The sequence below is a fragment of the Penicillium psychrosexuale genome (genome assembly GCF_028828465.1).
Source record: "Penicillium psychrosexuale strain IBT 29551 chromosome Unknown utg000003l, whole genome shotgun sequence".
Classification (NCBI taxonomy): Eukaryota; Fungi; Ascomycota; class Eurotiomycetes; order Eurotiales; family Aspergillaceae; genus Penicillium; species Penicillium psychrosexuale.
In genome coordinates, this window is record NW_026643188.1 from 868,998 (window position 1) to 889,815 (window position 20,818).

The 20,818-nt window shown below is 50.0% G+C and overlaps 9 protein-coding genes across 9 annotated transcripts; 7 read left to right on the forward strand and 2 right to left on the reverse strand.

The window, feature by feature from the left end:
* Positions 1-1,266: 1,266 nt before the first annotated feature.
* On the forward strand, positions 1,267-3,307 carry N7518_004243 (C2H2-type zinc finger protein; the record flags this gene model as incomplete). Its single annotated transcript, XM_057185170.1, has 3 exons — positions 1,267-1,815; positions 1,884-3,077; positions 3,134-3,307. 3 exons carry the CDS (start codon positions 1,267-1,269, stop codon positions 3,305-3,307), a joined length of 1,917 nt encoding a protein of 638 aa, XP_057041940.1.
* Positions 3,308-4,702: 1,395 nt separating this feature from the next.
* On the forward strand, positions 4,703-5,285 carry N7518_004244 (uncharacterized protein; the record flags this gene model as incomplete). Its single annotated transcript, XM_057185171.1, has 3 exons — positions 4,703-4,814; positions 4,895-4,995; positions 5,073-5,285. The coding sequence occupies 3 exons, from the start codon at positions 4,703-4,705 to the stop codon at positions 5,283-5,285; spliced, it is 426 nt and encodes a 141-aa protein (XP_057041941.1).
* A 723-nt stretch (positions 5,286-6,008) lies between these two features.
* N7518_004245 (DNA replication factor Cdt1 C-terminal domain-containing protein) lies at positions 6,009-7,463 on the forward strand (the record flags this gene model as incomplete). Its single annotated transcript, XM_057185172.1, has 1 exon — positions 6,009-7,463. One exon carries the CDS (start codon positions 6,009-6,011, stop codon positions 7,461-7,463), a length of 1,455 nt encoding a protein of 484 aa, XP_057041942.1.
* A 477-nt stretch (positions 7,464-7,940) lies between these two features.
* Positions 7,941-10,848, forward strand: N7518_004246 (mismatch repair ATPase MSH2; the record flags this gene model as incomplete). Its single annotated transcript, XM_057185173.1, has 2 exons — positions 7,941-7,964; positions 8,041-10,848. The coding sequence occupies 2 exons, from the start codon at positions 7,941-7,943 to the stop codon at positions 10,846-10,848; spliced, it is 2,832 nt and encodes a 943-aa protein (XP_057041943.1).
* A 446-nt stretch (positions 10,849-11,294) lies between these two features.
* Positions 11,295-14,068, forward strand: N7518_004247 (phosphatidylinositol N-acetylglucosaminyltransferase; the record flags this gene model as incomplete). The annotated part of the gene is made up of 5 exons (XM_057185174.1): positions 11,295-11,414; positions 11,516-11,608; positions 11,771-11,920; positions 11,985-13,670; positions 13,724-14,068. The coding sequence occupies 5 exons, from the start codon at positions 11,295-11,297 to the stop codon at positions 14,066-14,068; spliced, it is 2,394 nt and encodes a 797-aa protein (XP_057041944.1).
* Positions 14,069-14,362: 294 nt separating this feature from the next.
* On the forward strand, positions 14,363-14,647 carry N7518_004248 (uncharacterized protein; the record flags this gene model as incomplete). The annotated part of the gene is made up of 2 exons (XM_057185175.1): positions 14,363-14,368; positions 14,474-14,647. The coding sequence occupies 2 exons, from the start codon at positions 14,363-14,365 to the stop codon at positions 14,645-14,647; spliced, it is 180 nt and encodes a 59-aa protein (XP_057041945.1).
* Positions 14,648-14,881: 234 nt separating this feature from the next.
* On the reverse strand, positions 14,882-15,622 carry N7518_004249 (uncharacterized protein; the record flags this gene model as incomplete). The annotated part of the gene is made up of 1 exon (XM_057185176.1): positions 14,882-15,622. One exon carries the CDS (start codon positions 15,620-15,622, stop codon positions 14,882-14,884), a length of 741 nt encoding a protein of 246 aa, XP_057041946.1.
* A 987-nt stretch (positions 15,623-16,609) lies between these two features.
* On the reverse strand, positions 16,610-17,068 carry N7518_004250 (uncharacterized protein; the record flags this gene model as incomplete). Its single annotated transcript, XM_057185177.1, has 4 exons — positions 16,610-16,716; positions 16,796-16,866; positions 16,929-16,966; positions 17,028-17,068. 4 exons carry the CDS (start codon positions 17,066-17,068, stop codon positions 16,621-16,623), a joined length of 246 nt encoding a protein of 81 aa, XP_057041947.1. The 3' UTR covers positions 16,610-16,620.
* A 305-nt stretch (positions 17,069-17,373) lies between these two features.
* N7518_004251 (exosome nuclease subunit RRP6) lies at positions 17,374-19,629 on the forward strand (the record flags this gene model as incomplete). The annotated part of the gene is made up of 1 exon (XM_057185178.1): positions 17,374-19,629. One exon carries the CDS (start codon positions 17,374-17,376, stop codon positions 19,627-19,629), a length of 2,256 nt encoding a protein of 751 aa, XP_057041948.1.
* Between the last annotated feature and the right edge of the window lie 1,189 nt (positions 19,630-20,818).

Genomic DNA, 20,818 nt, shown 5'->3' on the forward strand with positions numbered 1-20,818 from the left:
GAAGGGCTCGAGCAAACGATACTGTATGAAAACTTCGTATCGGGACCATTCGGAACTCTTTCCCCTACCGCGTAACCATTCTTCTGGTAAGAGTATGACAAGGTGCGATACATCCACGCGATGTAAGGGGGATTGGGGTGGTGGATGTGGTTGAAAGGAGGGGAATGGGGAGTATATCGAGGTTAACCCTAAAAACTCCACCAAGAGTCTCGACCTTTTTTTTTCTCCCCAAGAACCAAACTTGTCGATGCTTGGCAGTGTCTATTTCCAGGGTCTGGAAAAGATGGTTAACGTCAAGGACCAGTCCTCGAGGGTTTAACCTCCCTCTATAATAGACTCCTATAGACGACCGGGGGGCAGGATTAGGTCTAGACTTTGATCTCCAGGTCAATCGAGTCCACGTAGCTCCAAGTAGCTCCAGATCCAAGTAGTTCAAGTCCCTAATGAATCATGGAGGTGCCTGGTGCCTTTTGGATAAAATGGAGACACGCGGATATCTGGTGAAACACCTAATGATTCGCATCGGTAGCCCCGGAAGGTCTTTGAGTTCCTGTTCGAGTTCCTGTCTCTTTGCTCTCTGCTCTTTTCTTTTTTTGCCCCTCGCTTCCTGATAAGCCTCTTCTCCTTCTCATCGTCACCATTTTTTGTTTTCTTTTCTATAACCTCCCTCGATAGTATATATATCCTGCATATATACTGCACCTTGGTCTCTTTTCTCTTCTTTTTCTTTTACCCGGCTGGTCGGATCTCTTTTTCGTTTATTTTTTTTCTCTCTTGGAAATATTTCAGAGATGATCGCGATCAGCTAATGACCTTCCCTTTTCTCTTATTTCTTACATTCTTGACCTTCTCCCCGCCCTTGCGTTTGGGATCCTAGTACACATTCTATTTCCGCCCCTCTTTCTCTTCTTTCTCTCTCAGAGTAAGCGCACTTTCAAATCGTACGTGTTGGAACTGATCCGAGTCTCTTCGGGTCTCTCGTTTTTTCCCTCTCTTTTTTTGTCCACTCGAGTAGTGTCCAGGTTACTGAGTTTGCGCAAATGTTCACAGTCAATCCGGCCAGACTCCGCGTCTTGATTCACCCCGACTTCTCCGTAGCGCTGCGGTTTTTCCGACTCGGTATAAAGACATATAGAACTTCAACTGGTTTTGGGGTGATTATTCCGATCGGATTGTCGGCTTTGCGATCACTGGTGGTCAGGAACATTCGCAGTTGGCTCTCCGAAGACCTGACATCACTCCCGCCTCCCACCCTCTTACGTCGCTATGGCTTCCTTTCTCCCTGTCAACAACTCGGCCCCTGAAGACCACGCGATGGACGGAGCAGCTACACCTCGTGCGATCTCAAATAGCGTGCCGGTCACACCGGACGTTTCTTCGACGGAGCAGTTCCCGGACGGAGTTTCACACCGCAGCCGCGGTAGCGACACTTCATCCCGCACAACCTTAACCCACGCTCGAACACCGTCAACGTCTGACGAACCAATGCACGATTCCGAGGGAGAACAGGACGATTCCGATCATGATCAAAATCCGGGGAGTAACGGACCCCCCTCGAAAAAGAAGAAAGGCCAACGGTTTTTCTGCACCTCTTTCCCTCCTTGCAATCTGAGCTTCACCCGGAGCGAACATTTGGCCCGCCATATTCGAAAACACACTGGTGAACGTCCCTTCCAGTGCCACTGCTCTCGGCGGTTTTCCCGACTCGACAACCTCCGCCAGCATGCTCAAACGGTCCATGTCAATGAGGAAATCCCCGGAGATTCGCTAGCGGCCACGGGCACACGGTTCCAGCGTCAGGTCCGGACAGATCGAGTGCGGCCACCAGGCCGGGCGCGGGCAGGCACAGCGGGCAGTATTGGTGGTCATACCCGGGGTCATAGCAGGAACTTGTCAAGTTCGAGTATTGCGTCCACCGCTTCGACATTCAGCCAACCTCCGGAACTTCGGCGACGCCCCCTCCTCTGATCATGGCCAACGACCCCGCAGCTCGATCCCGACTGGCGATGGATTCGATGGGAGAACCTCCGAGCACACCCCCAGGCCAAATCCGTGGCGTCCCTGGTCCCTCGACAGCTGGATCACCGTACACCCCCTCCAATATGTTCGCTGTCACTGGGGGAAGTCCCCAATTTGCGTCGCCCATGTCTGGCACAGCCCATGGGTTCTGGGAAGGCAAGACGGCCGCCCGTCGTCTTTCAGTCCCAACGAGTAGCAACCCTTTCCTTGGACAGCATGGCAATGCGTATCCCCCGGCATACCACACCCCCGCCGGCGCACCTTATCCGAACGCCGCTGGCGTATTTGCAAGTCCTACTAGCACACATTACTCTGCATCTCGTGATGAGGGCACCTTGAGCGCGGCTGAGGCGGAGATGCGGAGAAGAACGTGGCACCCTTCTTCCTACACAGGGTTTCCACGTCCTGCGACTAGTGGCCTGAACCAATACCATACGCCCGACAATGTCCCGGCCTCATTCGGCGTGAACGGTTCGAGCGAGCAGCCGCCCCGACTCCCCGGAATTGAAAGTTTCGACAAAGTAGTTCAACGGCCGATAACCCCTCCCACTCGGAAAACCAGCCCAATGCAGCTTGATGGCCACCATCGTCCACCTAATCACGGTTTTGGATCTGGGTTCAATTACACACAGCCAGCCCACCGTCCACCGCCCCCCATCTCCGGCCCCGGTCACCGACGAGGCCATGTATCCTGGGATATGTCTTTGCATCATAACTTAACCGGACTGGATATCCGAGACCGACGTCCATCCACTGCGTCCGCTACTCAATGGAGTCAACAAACGCTCGCGGAACTCCAAAATGTCTCTTCCCGGCCATCGTCATCTTACCAGCCTGCATTCGGCCCAATGGCCGAGAGAAGTCCTGAAGAGTATCGGGGACATCGCCCAAGCCTTTCAACTGGGAGCCGCACGCGAACTTCCCCCGAGGATTCCAGTAGCAGTGAGGGTGTCCATACCCCATCCACCGCATCGCTTGAATATCATCCCGCGATTGTGCACAGCAGCGGATATATCGAATCTCATGATTCCTCACTGCCTTCCGATCACCCTCCACCGGTAGGAACTCCTTTTCGAGCGGACGGCTATCGCCCCGGTTACTAACGCCGACATAGATATGTGGCCGCCAGTCCTCCCACGCGGACGGCTACGAATCCCATAACGACCGGGAGCCTAGGCCCGACGTCTTCTCGGACTCTCCTGCCCGACACTCGGGCATGGGTCGCCTAGAGGCTCTTGTGGCCGTTGCCACAAGTGAGAACAAAGGAGCAGCCAAGCTATTTCTGTAAATTGTCTGGACACAGCCCTCATATTCTATACCATACTACACCATTCTACATATGAAAGTGATCGTCGCTTCCTGCAACTAGCTGGAGAGCGATCATCATTATGTATACTTGGCATTTCACTTCCCGTCCATCTCGAACTCCCAATCACTCTTTCCGCTCCCTCCTACTTCCAACATTCAGCCCAATGGCCTTTCCTAGGCTCTTCCGATTCTTTCTTGTTTCTCTATATATTTCGGGGACTAAGCCCTTGATGAACTGACGACTTTGACGACGACTGATACACGACCGGGAAACATAGCCCATCTTTCTTTTACTTGTGTTCGGGAGTCTTTTGTTTGTGTTTATGATCTCTCTTTTTTCGGACGGTTCTGGATGGCAATCTTTTTTTCAGAAGTTCTTAGTCCTGAGCTGCATGTCCTGGCGTTCGCATGGGAAGTTTTGTATGGATGGAGTCATGTGCATCATTTGGTTACTCTTTCATTTTTGGTGTCTGCGCTGTGGCTGAGTGTTGTTGCATTTCACTCTCTTTCTACGCGGACTCTTCCCATCTCGAGCCCCTCCCTTTCTCTATCTCCTTATCTCGCCTTCTCGTTTTCGTTTTGTGTCTTACTATATTCTTTTTGGGGTGGATCGTGCCTGATGCTCTAACGGACTACAATTATGAAGGTTTTTGACATCGGTTACGAACTAAATATGACTGCAATGCATATGCCTTTCTCCTGATCACATGTGCAAATCTATCCTTCGACAAATGTAAAAGATCATGCAAACATAGACCAATGGGCTTGCGAACGGAGCATTTAGGAGCCCGAGTAAGGATGTGGAGTACAAGATCGACCCGAACCACCTATTACTAGTATAGCATACTATGGATCATCCGTACATAGGCCCAGAAGTTTTGCTCTGCGACAATAGCCAGCCATATGTGGATAGTAGGAAGAATCCCAGAACCGGATAGCAATGAGGCAGCGATGACTTGCAGGTGACGTCGACGGGAAGTTTAGCTTTCCGGGGCTGGGCCTTCCAAGGTTGAGTTCGTCCCCACTTGTAACCCTGCGCGCTTCTATGAACGCCGTTGGAAACGTTATTGTAGACATTCAAGAGGGATTGGGGATTGGAATTATTACTGAAACAAGATCCAATTGCCAATGAATACATCAATGGCAAAACAGCATCTGGGAAGGAGAAATAGAAAGAGAGGAAAGGAGAATAAGAGAAAATACAAGGCAGAGGCAAGGGTCTAGCACGAGGACTGGGAACAAGACGTCATAGTCGATTCTGTGTTAAGAACTACCTATAAAACCAGGGATACTCCGATCCGTTAGCCTCAGCATCTACTTCAATTACACACTTTATTCCGTACATCTTCTACTCCCAACACTACACTACAGCATCATGTCGAAGAACCGGGTTCCCATGTATCTGGGCCTTGCTGCGGCGGGTGCAGGCGGATACTACTTGTACTCTGCCGGCGGTGATCCTTCAGCAGCAAAGCACCAAATGAAGAGTAGGTGTTCTGTCAGATAAATTTCTCGGTTAATATTGAACTGCCTCGGAACATTAAACTGACTCTCTCCCTCATTCTAGTTGACGCTGAAAAGGCACGCGAGAAGCTCCCAACTACAAATAACGCCGAGAAGACTGGCAAGGATGTCGGCAAGGAAGCCGGTGCCAATATCGACGATGCTGTAAGCCATGTTCTGTCCTTGGTGCCACAACTGCACTGCAGATAATGTGACATATCATACTAACTATCCGATTTTAGATCGCCAAAGCCCGCGCTGAGGGCAAACGCATCCCAGAGTTCGCCCAGGAGAGCAAAGAGAAGCTTGATGAGCTCCGCGAGGAAGCAAAGAACAAGTTCAATGCCAATCGGGAGAAGCTCAACAGCGGTGTTGATCAGATTGATCGTGAGGTCGAGCAAAAAGCCGCTGAAGCCAAGGGGACTGTCTCTGGCTGGCTCGGTGGAAAGAAATAAGCTCCTTTCGCCCTTGAGCGACGATTTTATGTCATTGTTTTATCACGGCGCTGGTCGTTTCGCCAATATCACGAAGAATTCCATGTCTATGCAACATATGCTTGTTTGATGTCGATGTAGTTTGGAGTTCGTGTATGCCATGTTTTCAACGCACCTAGTCTGCCCAGGGCGCATCATGAAACTGAATGTGGCTGTTCCATTATTTCCCGATATAAAGACAGATTTGAAATTTATTCTCTGCCATACATTAGCATCAGACATCCCACGCGTTCAGAGAAATGTACAGGCGCTGAGCTTGGACACAGTGACATTCCAATGCCGGAGTACTATTGCCGTAGTGACGAGAATGCCTTGGCCATGGAGCTCGTATATTTTATACACAATGTTTTCTGGAATTCATTATATTAAGACTTCCCTCTCCCTTTTGAAACGAGTCTTATACTCCATGCTTGAATTGAAGATTTTATAGTTCGCGCTCACGCGTTTCCATTTAACGCAAAACGGCTAGCGTGGTTTTTCAACGCGCCCTCGAACGCGTCTCCCCTTTGTACCTTCTCGGACATCTCCTCCCACTTCCCACTTTCCACTTTGTACACTTTCCAACTTCTTGCTCGCTCTAATATCTCGGTATCTCTTACCTTGTCTATTATAATACACTTGTATCCATCGCCCTTGCTTCATTTATTCTTCCTCGACAGGCAAAATTTTTTCAAAGCAGCCGCGATGCCGCGCACTTCCCGGTCAAGCTGCGTTGCCCAGCCAGCCATTCAAGCCTTCGCTCGGACAACCAAAGCCGGCATCACTCCGCAACTACCTGCAAAGAAGATAGCATCTCTTCCGGTCTCGCCTTCCAAAAAACGCAAACTGCAGGAACTCGAAAACTTCGACAATGGAAGCAGACAGGCACCAATTGAGGAGGAAGGCACGCCCTCGAAAACTTTGCGACTGAATGAATTATCCGTTTCCTCACCACGCAGCGGCCATTATGTCTCGCCCAAGAAAGCCTCGCCTGCGAAGACCCCAAGTCGGACCCCGAGTCGACGGGCTGCCCCTGTCAAGAACGCGTCCTCGACACCCGCGACGCCTTCGAAGCAACGAACCCTGAACTTTGAGAAGGTTGTTCCTGTGAAGGCGGAACCCCTAGTGATTGAGCGGCCCGGATTTTTCAACGACATTCTCAACCTTCACTCCTCATTTGTGCAAGCTTTCTCCATTCACATGGCACACAATGGCGCAAATACCCCTGCGGACCTCCGAGAATTCCTTCCCAGTGTGACCCGCCTGTGGAATAAGCGCAAGGTACAGATCAAAGACTTGCAGCGTCTTGTGTGGGTCTGGGAGCAGAGTTCGAAAGCGAAACACATTTCATATCGCCTGGCAAATTATGGACTCGGTAAAATATGCATGGAGCGTACCGTGCAGGTCAACGTGCAGCCTCCAGCTTTGCAAGACTCTTTCGAAGAAACCTTGGACTTGTTGTGGGAAAAGGCCCCGGAGGCCCTTCGGGATGCCAATGAGGAGGACCAAGCTACTTTGTTCATCGAGTCTCTCGGTCTTTCTACAATCCACGAGTCGCTCACCCCTTTTACGGTTTTCCAGAAAGGCCAGCAACGACTCCAGGATCTAAAGGGCGGTCTGCTCCGTTTGAAGGCCGAGAGAATGCGCTCAGAGTCAGCAGAGACGACTCCCCTGGAGCGGACGGCAACGATCAGCCGCCGCCAGAGCCTGCTAGATCGCATTAAGAACAAGGAGCTACGCCAGTCCAAGCTTCCTCCTCCACCTCCCAAGAACGAGCTCCTACGACGTGCAGCCGCCGATCGGGCGGAGGAGATAGCTGGGATTCTGGCCATGTTGCGTCCCGTTGGGTATGTGGGCAATGGTATCAAAGCCATGCTTGCAGCCCAACGTAAACCCTTCAAACTCGACGTGATGGTAGAGCATGTCCGTGACTCAGTCCGCAACGAGATTCCTCGTGAGGAGGTAGAGATATGTCTTGAGATTCTGTCGGATACAAAGGTGGCTGGTGACTGGATCAGTGTGGTCACTGTTGGCCAGATGAAATCGGTCGTGTTGAAGTCTTGCAAGGATGTCTCTGCCAAAGATATCGGGGCGAGAGCCGCCCAGCTGAAGGCTGACTGGGAGAAGTCTGCATCTTGTGTGCAGACTCCTCTCTTGTGATTTATGTTTTTTTTTGGTGTGTTCTTTTGTCTTTCATTGTTGGATACCTCGCATCCGCGGAGCTGGTCTGCTCGCGGTCTTGCATCAGCGCTCGATACCCTGTACTTTACCATATGTCTCTTAGCATGAAACTACCTTAGGTAGTACTTTAGCAACTAGGTCCTCGGACGCCCAATCATAATCCCACTACCACAAGAAAAGTCAACCCACGCCATGTCTAATGTTTGTTAATCTTTTTTGGGGGTTTTTTTTTCTCCTTGTTAGTTACATATGCAACTAGCTAGCAAGACGAAAACGATGTAAATAGCATACTTTCTATGTATAACCACGGATTAACGACCGAAATTGTCCACTTAACGCGCGACGCGTGCACGGACCACGCGAATTCAAGCGCGTCGAGTTGGACTCGTCCAAACTACCTTGATACCAGCATTTGCGTTGTCCTTTGCTGCATTTCTTTTCACATCAACCGACACCATGTCTTCCCGACCTGACTTGAAGGTATGGATTGAGCTATCTAACATTCCCTAAACCCACCAAAGCAGCATCCACTAACTCAAACCCTGAATCGACACAGGTCGACGACGAAGTTGGCTTTATTGGCTTCTACCGTGGCCTCCCTGCACCCGATAATAATGAAACAATCCGCGTATTTGACCGAGGCGACTGGTACTCCGCACACGGTGCCGATGCCGAATTCATCGCACGCACCGTTTACAAAACAACCTCCGTGCTGCGCAACCTAGGTCGCAGCGAAACAGGCGGCCTTCCCTCGGTCACAATGAGCGTCACAGTCTTCCGAAACTTCCTCCGCGAAGCCCTCTTCCGACTAAACAAGCGCGTTGAGATTTTCGCCTCCGCCGGCTCGGGCAAGAGCAACTGGAAGCTGGCGAAGCAAGCCAGTCCTGGCAACCTGCAAGACGTGGAAGAAGAGCTCGGTAGCGTGGGCGCGCTGTCAATGGATTCTGCGCCTATTATTCTCGCCGTGAAGATCTCCGCTCGGGCAGCGGAGGCCCGGAATGTCGGCGTGTGCTTTGCTGATGCGAGCGTGCGCGAGCTGGGCGTGAGTGAATTCCTCGATAACGATATCTACTCCAATTTCGAGTCTTTGGTCATCCAGCTCGGTGTGAAAGAGTGTCTTGTGACCATGGATGCGGCTCGCAAGGACGTCGAGCTGGCGAAGATCCGGGCTATCGCAGATAGTTGTGGTATTGCGATCTCCGAGAGGCCTGCTGCCGATTTCGGTGTTAAGGATATTGAGCAGGATCTTACGAGATTGTTGAGGGATGAGCGTTCTGCCGGTACACTGCCTCAGACGGAGCTGAAACTAGCTATGGGATCTGCGTCGGCGCTGATCAAGTACCTTAATGTCTTGACTGATCCTACGAACTTCGGCCAGTACCAACTCTACCAGCATGATCTGTCGCAGTATATGAAGCTTGATGCCTCGGCGCTCCGGGCGCTGAATCTTATGCCTGGTCCGCGGGACGGGGCTAAGACTATGAGCTTGTTCGGTTTGCTGAATCACTGCAAGACCCCCGTGGGGAGTCGTTTGTTAGCCCAATGGTTGAAGCAGCCTCTGATGGATCTGGGTGCGATTGAGCAACGACAGCAGTTGGTGGAGGCATTTGTTGTTAACACTGAACTGCGTCAGACTATGCAGGAGGAACATTTGCGTTCCATTCCGGATCTTTACCGGTTGGCTAAACGCTTCCAGCGGAAGCAGGCCAACTTGGAAGATGTTGTCCGAGCATATCAGGTTGCCATTCGTCTGCCTGGGTTTGTAAGTGCGCTGAGCGATGTGATAGACGAGCAGTACCAGACCCCTCTAGAGACAGAATACACCTCTAAACTCCGTGGTTATTCTGACAGCTTGGCCATGCTGGAGGAGATGGTTGAAACAACAGTGGATCTTGCTGCTCTGGAAAATCATGAATTCATTATCAAGCCCGAGTTCGATGACAGCTTGCGAGTCATCAGGAAGAAGCTGGACAAGCTACGCCACGACATGGATATGGAACACCACCGAGTTTCCAAGGATTTGCATCAAGACATGGAGAAAAAGCTCTTCATGGAGAACCACCGTGTGCACGGTTGGTGCTTCCGTCTCACTCGAAATGAGGCGGGCTGTATTCGCAATAAGAAGGAGTACCAAGAGTGTTCGACCCAGAAGAACGGCGTATACTTTACCACATCCAACATGCAGTCCCTTCGTCGAGAGCATGATCAACTGTCCTCGAACTACAACCGAACCCAGACCGGTCTGGTTAACGAGGTCGTCAATGTTGCCGCTTCGTATTGCCCGGTGTTGGAGCAAGTCGCTGGTGTACTCGCACACCTAGATGTCATCGTGAGCTTTGCCCATGCTTCGATGCATGCACCTTCGGGATACGTTCGCCCAAAGATGCATCCCCGGGGAACTGGAAACACCGTTCTGAAGGAAGCTCGGCATCCTTGCATGGAAATTCAGGACGATATCTCCTTCATTACGAATGATGTTTCCTTGATTCGTGATGAATCATCTTTCCTCATCATCACTGGTCCCAACATGGGCGGCAAATCTACATATATCCGACAGATTGGTGTGATTGCACTCATGGCACAGATCGGCTGCTTCGTCCCTTGTACAGAGGCCGAGCTGACCATTTTCGACTGCATTCTTGCTCGAGTTGGTGCAAGCGACTCGCAGCTCAAGGGTGTCTCGACGTTCATGGCGGAAATGCTTGAAACATCCAACATCCTCAAGTCCGCCACCTCGGAGTCCCTGATTATCATCGACGAACTTGGCCGTGGAACTAGCACATACGACGGCTTCGGCTTGGCCTGGGCTATCTCGGAACATATTGTCACCGAGATCAGATGCTTTGGTCTGTTCGCAACTCATTTCCACGAGCTCACTGCCCTGGCGGACCGGTATCCTAAAGCCGTCAAGAACCTGCATGTCGTGGCATTCATTGGAAACGGCAATGAGGGCGAGAGTGAAGCTGAAACCGAAGAGAAGAAAAAGCGCCAAGTCACTCTTCTCTACCGCGTGGAGCCAGGAATCTGTGACCAGTCTTTTGGTATTCATGTCGCCGAGCTCGTGCGCTTCCCGGATAAGGTTGTCAACATGGCTCGTCAGAAGGCTGAGGAGCTTGAAGATTTCACTTCTGCGACAACTGAAAATGGGCAGGCACAACTTCCTGCGCCCTCGCTTGACAAATACTCCCAGGAAGAGGTAGAGGAGGGCAACACGCTCCTCAAGGAAATGCTGCTGAAATGGAAGGCGGCAACTGAGGGCAAAGAGATGACGGCGGAGCAGAAGCGACAGGTTATGCGTGATCTGGCTCAGGCCGATGAAAAATTACAAGCAAATAAGGTGTTCCAAAGTATCAAGGCTCTATGAGGATGTGAGCTATTCATGGAATTTGGCGTTGATGGAAGGAATGGGTTTGAAAAGGCATTGTTGTATACTCATCTTTTACATGTTAAGATAACCTAGCATTCTACTTTATACTCTAATCTCTTCTACATTCTTCTTCTAGTTCTCTTATAAAGTAGCCAAAAGGTAGTCGCGACGGAGTACGGAGTATACTCCGTTAATATAGAGGCCAGTCACGTGTAGGTCGGTCTAGATGATCAACGCGGGATTGTGACGAAGCCACTTTATTACAAAATCCAAATGATCGTTCTTTTTATTGTCTCCAATTCGTTCTTTCGAGGATTCAACTTCCAACAAACCTTTTAAGCCTGGACTTGTGCTGTCGCTGTGTCTCTAAACCACCCTCGATCGATCGCCTCATCCAGCTATGCGCGCAACCTCAACGCGGACGTCCTGAACCATTTCGATTCATGCACCCCTTTTCCGTTCTCACTCTTGGGATCTTCGTCGCGGGCTATATTACCGCTAGGTGGGACCTTGTTACCCGTCTATACGAATTGGCCATCTTCGCCTGGGATCACGGTGTCGTGGTATGTCTTCCATCGGCCATCGGTCCTTTGCTCCGCTTGCGACTTTATCGGCTTGGTGCCAGCGCACGTTATATTTTCAATGTCGCTAATTTGCTATTTAGACACGAACTGCGAAGGGGTTTTTGTTTCTCTCCGTCTTCTTTTTCCTCCTCGTCCTGCCGATCAACCATCTCGCGTCTAAAGAGGGCCAATTGGTGAGCCGGAACTACCACAGCTATGGGCAGCGATCGAAAGATAAAGCGCTTGATGCTGGCTTATGAGGATTTGCTAACGAGAGATATATAGCATCCGCGCCACGTGAATCTCGGCGTCTCCGCGCGCGAACAATTGCGCCGTCGAGGTTCATTCTGAGAAAGGTGGAGGATGACAATATGCTCATGGGTGATGGACTGTTGCGGGTATTTTGGCCATACGACCTCCCACGATCCTCATCCCCGGGCGTGATTGTCGGATGGCGAAACTCGGAGCTTGATTTGTTTGTGCTCACGGTGCTGGAAGATGTCGAGGTAGGTGGTTGCAATTGCCTTGTCTGCTCGTTCGATATAAGCTGATCGTGCTCGTGATGAATAGTCTAAAAATGTTGACAATGCTCTACGGGCGGGCATTCTCTTTCGAAACAGCCCTCACCCAATTGTGCGCATCTTCACTCTATGTGGACGCTCTCAGATGCATGTCCTCGGCTCGACCAACTCTCGCGAGTCTCCGACTTCTTTCAACCCTTCCCACCTGGATGTGACTACAATATTGTCCCCGAAAGCTCCTCGCATCTTCTGCCCACCAGAGGCAAACCTGTCTGTCCAGGTAATCATGTACCACCGCCCGCACCCAACACGCATGGAATATATGTCGCTCGATCCGATTTCACTAGCCTTGGGCGATAAAGCGACGAAGACAGAAATATGGGGGCCGTCATCAGATACGATCGAATCAGAGGAAGAGGGTGACAAGGTTGGGCCCAAGTTGTTGGTTGAGAAGCTCAAGCTTCATACGGTCGTCAAGCACATTCCATCACAGAAGGAGCAAGCCCTCCCGCTCATTATCAACCAAGTCAATTGTGCGTATGAGATGGGGCAGCTCATGCACAAAAACAGCCATTTGATTGGAATTCGGGCGAAGAGAAGTATGAGCGTCGGAGAACGTGTCGTGGAATCGGCGACAACTTTATGGGGGTTTATTGTCCTTTGCATTGCACACGTTTTCTGGCAATGGCTTTGGCCCGTCGTCACCCGCATCTTCGTGGTCGGGCTTGTATGCCACCGGTCTGCTGCGGAAATTGTCTTGCGGGTTCTTGAGTGGCGTGCTCGGCCTGATGCTGCTGCTCTCAAGGATATCTCAGCAACAGCCCAACAGGTTGATATAAGATTGCAGCAGTTCTGCTACTGGCCGATTCAATATGTCAAGCTTCGGCAAAGGAAGGATAACTGGGAGAGTGTCACGACCAGTCATCCAGACTATATTCGGTTCTATAACAGTCTGTGGCTTGTTGCCAATGATGTGATCATCGGGATTGCGTTGGGGTCCTACATTATTGACAACGCGAACTGGGTTGCTTCGCAAATCAATACTGTCTTGACCGGCTGGACGGTGGAGGGGTTACAGCGCACCATTTCGTGGCTAATGGATTGGCCAGCCGGCTTGAAACTCAACAATGAGCTAGCGGCGTTCCTCGGTGACTTGTTCCTATGGGTCATTGAAAACTGGGCAGCTTGCATTGCCAACCTTCAGCCTTACCTTCCTGCTGTCATCTACATTGTTGGATGTTCAAGCTTTGCAGGAGCTAGCATGCCAATCGCTCTTTTTTCCGACCTTCTTTCGATCCTGACGGTTCACATTTACTCTTTCTACATTGCCTCCGCCCGTATATTCAACTGGCAACTCACCATTATCATTTCCCTTTTCCATCTTTTCCGTGGAAAGAAACGCAACGTTCTTCGCAACCGAATCGACTCATGTGACTACGACCTCGACCAACTCCTCCTTGGCACTATCCTCTTCACCGTCCTATTCTTCTTACTGCCTACAGTTGTGGTGTTCTATCTCACCTTTGCCTCGGCCCGGATGTTAATTATTTCAATGAAAGCAGCGCTTGACACCTGCCTCGCGTTCTTGAATCATTTCCCGCTCTTCGCGTTGATGCTCCGCGTGAAAGACTCTCGACGGCTACCAGGAGGTATCCGATTCGAGCTTCGGAATGAACCAGACAAGAACCCAACAGACACGGACTTGTCTGCGCTGGTTTCTTGCATCCACCTCGAGGTATGTTACATATCCAACCAAAACATCGCCTCAGAAAAGCTGACATATTTTAGTCTATTCCCCTCCCCCTACGTGCAATGTTCGACCAATACTTCCAGCTGGGCCACCGGCTCCGGAAACACTACCTCGCGCCTCGCGTCATCTTCTGCCTTATAACCGGCCGATTTGTGCCACCTATCCATCGCCGCAACCTCTATAGCATGCAGTACAGCATGCTACCTGCCCGTCGGGCTGGTATGGTAGAGGTGTGGACATTGCTCACACAGCCTAAGAAAGGCAGTGGTGGGAGCAGTGGCTCTGGGTCTATGGGTGCAGGCATTGGAAACTTGAGTAACCCAATAGCGAAGGTTCCAGCGAATTTCGGGCAGAGTGATCTTCGGAGACGAGGTCATCGCTGATACAAACTCCCTCTTGTACATAATGCCGATAATGCTTTTATACTAAGATAATTCCCTAATATTGCCTTGCTAGAATAACATAGAATGGATAAAGACACTCCTGGAGCAAAATAGAGATATATAATATATAGAACGGTCTCGAAAAGACCACACCGTTGAACTTTTGTTCACAAACTGTAACGGCCGGGCCTGTGAGTTGTTGTATGTCTAGCACCAGCCTAGAGATAACTACACAGAGAATTCTAGAGGAACTTGAATATGAAATCACATCCAGCTCATTTCGCCCTTCCTGGAATGGCTGTAAGTATTCTTTCCTCAATAGGTATATTGACAACGCTAATACTTTGACGACAAACAGCGGATACAGTCACAGGAGGTTTCGACTTCCCTCTGAATGCTCAATAGACCAGTCCTAGTAAATTCATCGCAAACGCCGCCACAATAGTGGGTGGAGAAGATCACCCGGAGTTGATGGCTTTATTGTGGTCAGCTTCCAATGGCGCCAAGGGGACATGGGTCGGTGGTGGATTACCGGATTGGGCCAGTATTGATAGAAACAACAGGCCATCCAAACTGTAAGGACTACGCACCTGGGTAATTGGATATACTAGTTCTATCACAACAAACAGCATGTACGGCATGCGGGGAAATAACTAACTAAATAGGTGTAACATGCGACGTACATAAGCGGATAGAAATATCAGAGAAGTCCTGTATATAGTATCAGCTTATTTTCGTTTTGACCTGGTCTTCTCCCTAAACCCCCTTCATTCGAAGCTAGGTGGTCTGTACAGGTGTGGGGATCATTGCCAGTCACTGTGCCACTTCGGCCATTCCAGTGCTCCGCCAGACCTGGTATACCGCGTAGTCACCACGTTCGTCTTTAGGCCCACAAAGATTGGAGATGTTCTGTATTGCCTCATCTGTGATTTGGTTTCCATCCGTTAAGAAAAAAAGTACACCAGGCTCAGTGAGGAAATCAGGCCGGTCGAGAGTAACGAAAAAGCTACGGTATGGCTCCCTCACTCCCGGGATATAATTTTGCATTCGATCCTGCGGGAAAGTCCGGCCGTCTTGGTGGACCGCTCCTATAGCTACCTCCGGTCGAGATTTTATGAGATCCCGGTGCGATGCTAGGATAGCACCTAGGGATTGAGATGCTGAGAAGAACTCAAAGCTGATTGTCTTTCCGCGAGGAATGTTATCGATAATCGCAGCAGTAAAGGCCTGCGCAATAGGCATAAGTTCTAGCCCGAGTTGTTTATGAGGAAAAGCGATATGAATAATGTACCGAAGGTCTGGTTCTGGTGATGTTGTTGTAGGATGCGATGTAATGACGACAGACCCCTCGGAAGGTGATTGTAAATTGAAATCCCCATGATGTAGTGAATCGGCTTTTCTATGTAGCGACTCGACGACCTCCAGCGCTGGAGGCTGATATGCTAAGGATGGCTCTCCCTCATCTTCATCCAGACCATAATCGAACTCAAAATCCTCAATATCGCAGTGACTCAGCCTAACTAACGACGATATTGTCCGCAAGTTGTGACGCATGGTTCGGCACTTTCGCACCACGAGTTCTTCTCTTTCTGAATAGACAACACACCCATCGGGGATTGTTGAAGGATCAAAGCTAAATCGGGAGAACCACTCAATCCGGGAACGGAGATCAACTTTCGCTCTGAGCGGAAAACTCATTGAAATTTACCCACAGCGGACCTGATTCGGCTTCATAATCCGGTTGGCCGTTAGCACGAAAGCTATAGGAGGTAATCACTAAGAGAAACCCCTGCAAAAGTCGATCCTCGTTGGGCGCCACTTTGGCAATACCAGGAAAAAACCCTTCTCCCGGGAAATTATTCTTTCGGTGAAGAATCTCGCGTCTTTGATGCTCCACGCAGGTGAATACATCAGGCTGGTGACCGTAGATCTCAAATGACAGCTGGGGATAGTCATGTATCTCCGAAGAGAGATATCGACAAAGAGCGGTATATTCATGTTCGGCGTTCAAATCTAGATGGACGGTGCTGTAAACCTGGATGGCGATTTCTGGAATAGGATCTACCAAGGCTTCAGGGTTGGTCGCCCTTTTCGCCATCAACATCGCAGGTTGGTTTGCATGGTCTCGGTACCGTTGCGCAATCCATTCCGAAAGCGGAGCCCTCCACCAACCTTTGATCCTAGCCATCGCGCTATTTCTTCTGAGATGAGAGAGGACTTCCAAGGTTGAAACGCTAAGGCTCTGAATAGCAACGCATGCTCCCGTCCCAATGTCAGTCACGTGAGCCACAAGCGAGCGGTAGTTAGTTTGTATGTAATAACATTTGCAGGTATCCAAGGGAGGTCGCGTCTTTTATACAATGTAGGTTGAAGGCGTAGTGAAGCGCTAAATCCAAAAAGGCAAAACTAACTCGAACAGGCAATTAACAGGTCCGCCGTTTACATGGAAGATGCATGGTATCGCTGAAAAGAACAAATGGCGCCAGAGCCAGGCTGCTTTTACGATCATCCGCGGATCAGGGCGATTCACAGAGAGATCTAGGTGTTCCTCTTCAAGATTTCTTGAGGAACTCTGCATCCGTTTCACTGCTGCCGCTCTTTCGGGCATCATCCACCATGGCGTCAATGCCCCGTTCCTTGAGAACTTTCTATAAGCATTACATACCTCTGTCAGACAACTTGAATATATAGAAATATATAGAGGACATATCACAAGGCAGGACTTACATTCAAGCACCCCTTGTAGTTCTTAAATAATGCTTCGCAGTCATTGGATGAAGTGTTGCCACGCAGATATTCTGTTCTAGGATTAGCTGCTGCTGTCACCGAGGCCTTTTATTGAAGGAAAATAGTTGCATACTCTCGCTATACCACTTGAGGAAGCAAGTGTCATATTTCCTAGTATATATATTAGCTTTTGGTTAACACGTTGAAGCTAGGTATGTTCACTATAGCTCACTCTTTGATATCGTTACATTCGGGGGCAATAGAAGCCGCCATGTTGGATGTAATAGGAGAAAGTTTATCAGATAATATCCCGCAGACCTTATACTTTTCTTGCTAAGTCGAACTGAGTATATTGAGTATTTTAGAGGAATGAGAGGAAAAGAATGCGGTGACAACTCGAAGATCGGCGGAAGTCCATACAAATATCGCCACTCTGGGAAGGCGGTCAGGCCGGGCCTACCATTTCTCCATTGACATTTTTTTCGGGACCTTGGATCTTCATGTCACTACTGTTTCGCGTTTCTTTTCCTCATTCTTCCTTTCGCTAGATTCAGTGAACTGGAGCTCTGCAAGTCATCATGGACTCTGCAGAATTTGCACCGTTCCGGGAGAAGTTAACCTCCGCTCTGGTGCAGGTGACGCGAACTGTCGGACAGCTCTCATCGGAAGACCTGAACTTCCATCGCACCTCCAGCGCAGAATTTTCCGAGTCGCTAGATGAACAGAGCGCGCGCATCATTGCGCTAACCTCCGCCGTTATCAAAGCTGCCACCGCAGGAACCGACGTGACTGGACCAACCCTTCACGATGAAGATTCCGTCGAGGACAATTGGCGTGGCGTGGTGGATGTGATTGACTCGCTTTTGGAAAAGGCCGATGCCTGTTTGGATGAATTCACTGGTGTGATTAAGAAGCTCAGCCCTTCCCAGGAAGAACGTGCACCGATCAAGAAAGCGCCCAACTTCCCGACTATTTACGACTATGGCCCCTCCAAGATCCCCAAGCCGCAATTGCTCTTCGATCGCAAACCAGATAACGCTGATATGAGCCCCTTTAAGCCTCTTCTTAAGTCTAAGCCTCATGCGATTGTACCGTTGGAGAAATGCTTGAAGACGAAGAAGATAGAAGGTGTAATTGGTTATCCTCACCCTTATGAGGCGGAGATTCTTGCTTCAGAGTACCCGAAGCCGGTCTATCAGGTCTCCCCTCCGGTTGAGTATCTGCCCTTTGAGAGTACCACGGCTACTTTCGTCGATACTTTGGATGGAGTGAAGGAAATGCTGAAGGAGCTCAAGAAAGCGAAGGAAATCGCTATTGATTTGGAGCATCACGATGTACACTCTTATCACGGTCTTGTCTCTTTGATGCAAATCAGCACCCGGGACAAGGATTGGGTTGTGGATACCTTGCGACCTTGGAGAGAAGAGCTGCAGATGCTGAACGAGGTTTTTGCGGACCCAAAGATCTTGAAGGTCCTCCACGGTTCCACCATGGATATCATCTGGCTGCAACGTGACTTAGGCCTATATGTGGTTGGGATGTTCGATACTTTCCACGCTGCATCTGCATTAGGCTTCCCAAAACGAAGCTTGAAGTTCCTGCTGAGCAAGTTCGTCAACTTCGAAGCTGATAAGCGGTATCAGACGGCTGATTGGCGGGCTCGCCCACTCCCACCGGCCATGTTCGACTATGCACGATCAGACACGCATTATCTTCTTTACGTCTACGACCGCCTACGAAATGACCTGATCGACAACTCCACCGAAGAGGCGAGCCACATTGATTACGTTAACGAGCGGTCTAAACATGAAGCCCTGCAACGCTACGAACGTCCTGTTTACGATGCCGTCAATGGATATGGCCCGGGAGGCTGGTTCGATCTGTTGTGGCGCAACTGGAGCCACCTTTCCAAGGAGCAATTCGCCGTCTTCAAGGCTGTCCACCAATGGCGCGATGAAGTAGCGCGCACTGAGGACGAGGGTTGGCAGTGCGTTTTCCCCAAGCACATGCTCTTCAAGCTTGCCATAACTATGCCGGTTGATTTGGGGACTCTATTCCGAACCCTGTCACCTATGACTCCGATTACGAAGGAACGGTCACACGATCTTTTGGATGTTATCAAGCAAGCCAAGGTTGCCGGTATTGATGGTCCAGAATGGCGTGACGTGGCACCCCCGAAACACCTCGCAAGGGTCCTAGAGGCTGCCATCCCGGAAGCTGTCGATTTCCCCATTGCTGAACGCTATGAAACGTCTCAATTTTGGGGCAACGTCTTGGAAGCCAGGGAATCACCCACTCCCCCAGAATATGCGCTTGCCGCCGGTGCTGAAGCTATGCGCCTTTCTCTCCCCCTGCCACCCATGCCGACGACCGTCTCCGAAACCCGTGACCACCTCGGCACCACAAAACAACCCGCTCCCCTTAAGCCCACACCCGCTCCCCAGGAGCCAGAGGAGAAGAAGTACTTCACTGTCAAAGACCTCGGCGGTCCCCGCAAACGAAAGGTCACTCCAATCAACAACCCAGAGCAAGCCCTCTCCATAGCAGCCGACCTCGACGACACAAGCAACGACCCCGACTCCACGCAAAAGAAAAGCAAAAAGTCGCGCAGGGAGAAGAAGGCCAAGAAATCGAAATCCGACCCCAAGCCCGAGGGCGAGGCTCCCTTCGACTATGGCAACGCCGACGCCGTCCTCAACGCGCCGTCTTCTGCCACAGTCGCGCACCCTCGCAAAAAGGCTTACAACCCGTACATCAAAGCGTTGGAAGCCCCCTCAGGCGCGCGGAAGATCAAGCGGGAAACCCCCGGTAAGTCTCTTACGTTCCGCGAATAGACGGTTAGTCCGTCAAAAAAAAAAAGCATTTACGAATGGGGTTCTGGTTGGGTTGTTCTTTCCTGTTTAGATTATTGTTAGTTAGCATAGCGATACCCGTCAGTTGGAGACTCTGGGATTGCTGTATGTACATGTATAGAATATCAGGTTCTTCTCGGCAATGAGATAATGTGCTATTCTTGTAAAATTAATGTTTATATTATTTTTGCTTTTCAAATATTTCTTTACTTGATCAACAGTAATTCCGCTTGAAACACCATCTGTCTTTGATCTAGATCCACGCGATAGTACCTAGAAAGAGACTATGTTTCACTAAGCTAGGTTGGACTCCGTATGGGTAGGAGTCAAAGACTCCGCATTGACCATTCCCCGCTATAAAAAGAAAATATGAAAAGAAACATCAATAAATGCAAAGTTAAATGAATCGCAAACGCCAACCTTGGAGCATAAGTACATAGGTGCGTACTTTGTCTACTTTCCCGGGACTTTCTTCAACGGGCCTAAAGAGGCATAATGGGTGCGGCGATCGTATCCGGTTTGATGGGTTCGGAGAGTAAGATAGGTGAACTCGACATAATTATATGCGCAGTAATCCAATCCGTACTCCGAACAGCATAGCAAAGGATAACATGCACCCACTGCCGATCCCTACTATATCGCCGATGATAACAGCTGATGGTCATGGATTCCGGCATAAGCGGAAGGATTCCTATCCGAGCGCGAATTAGCGGAAGCCCGGATCGCTCAAGCGGGCCATGGATGTCTACCCTGTTTTTTTGTAGTACTTATACACAGATGGATGTTATATGCAAATACATAGCCATGGATGGAAGTATGTGGTGATACATATCAGGGGTTGGCAAGTGATCTACAGAGCCTTGGCGCGTTTCATAACAGGATGGGATGCATATTGGCCCGTGTGAATGATCGGCCGGATGAGGATGATATTCTCGAGGGAGCCAAAAGCCACGAAGTCATGTAGAGCCATGTTCTGTAATCTTAAAATGCATGTCTACTTTGTACATCTGCATGCGTAGTATGTTTAATATGCATACTACATCCCATATGCATGTATTGATAAGGGGAAGCTCGCGGAGAGAATCAAACTCTCTCTCTGTCTCCCCCCACTCACTCCACTTTTTCCGTTCAATTACCCCTGAGAAAGAAGCATAGACCAGGAATGCACTGT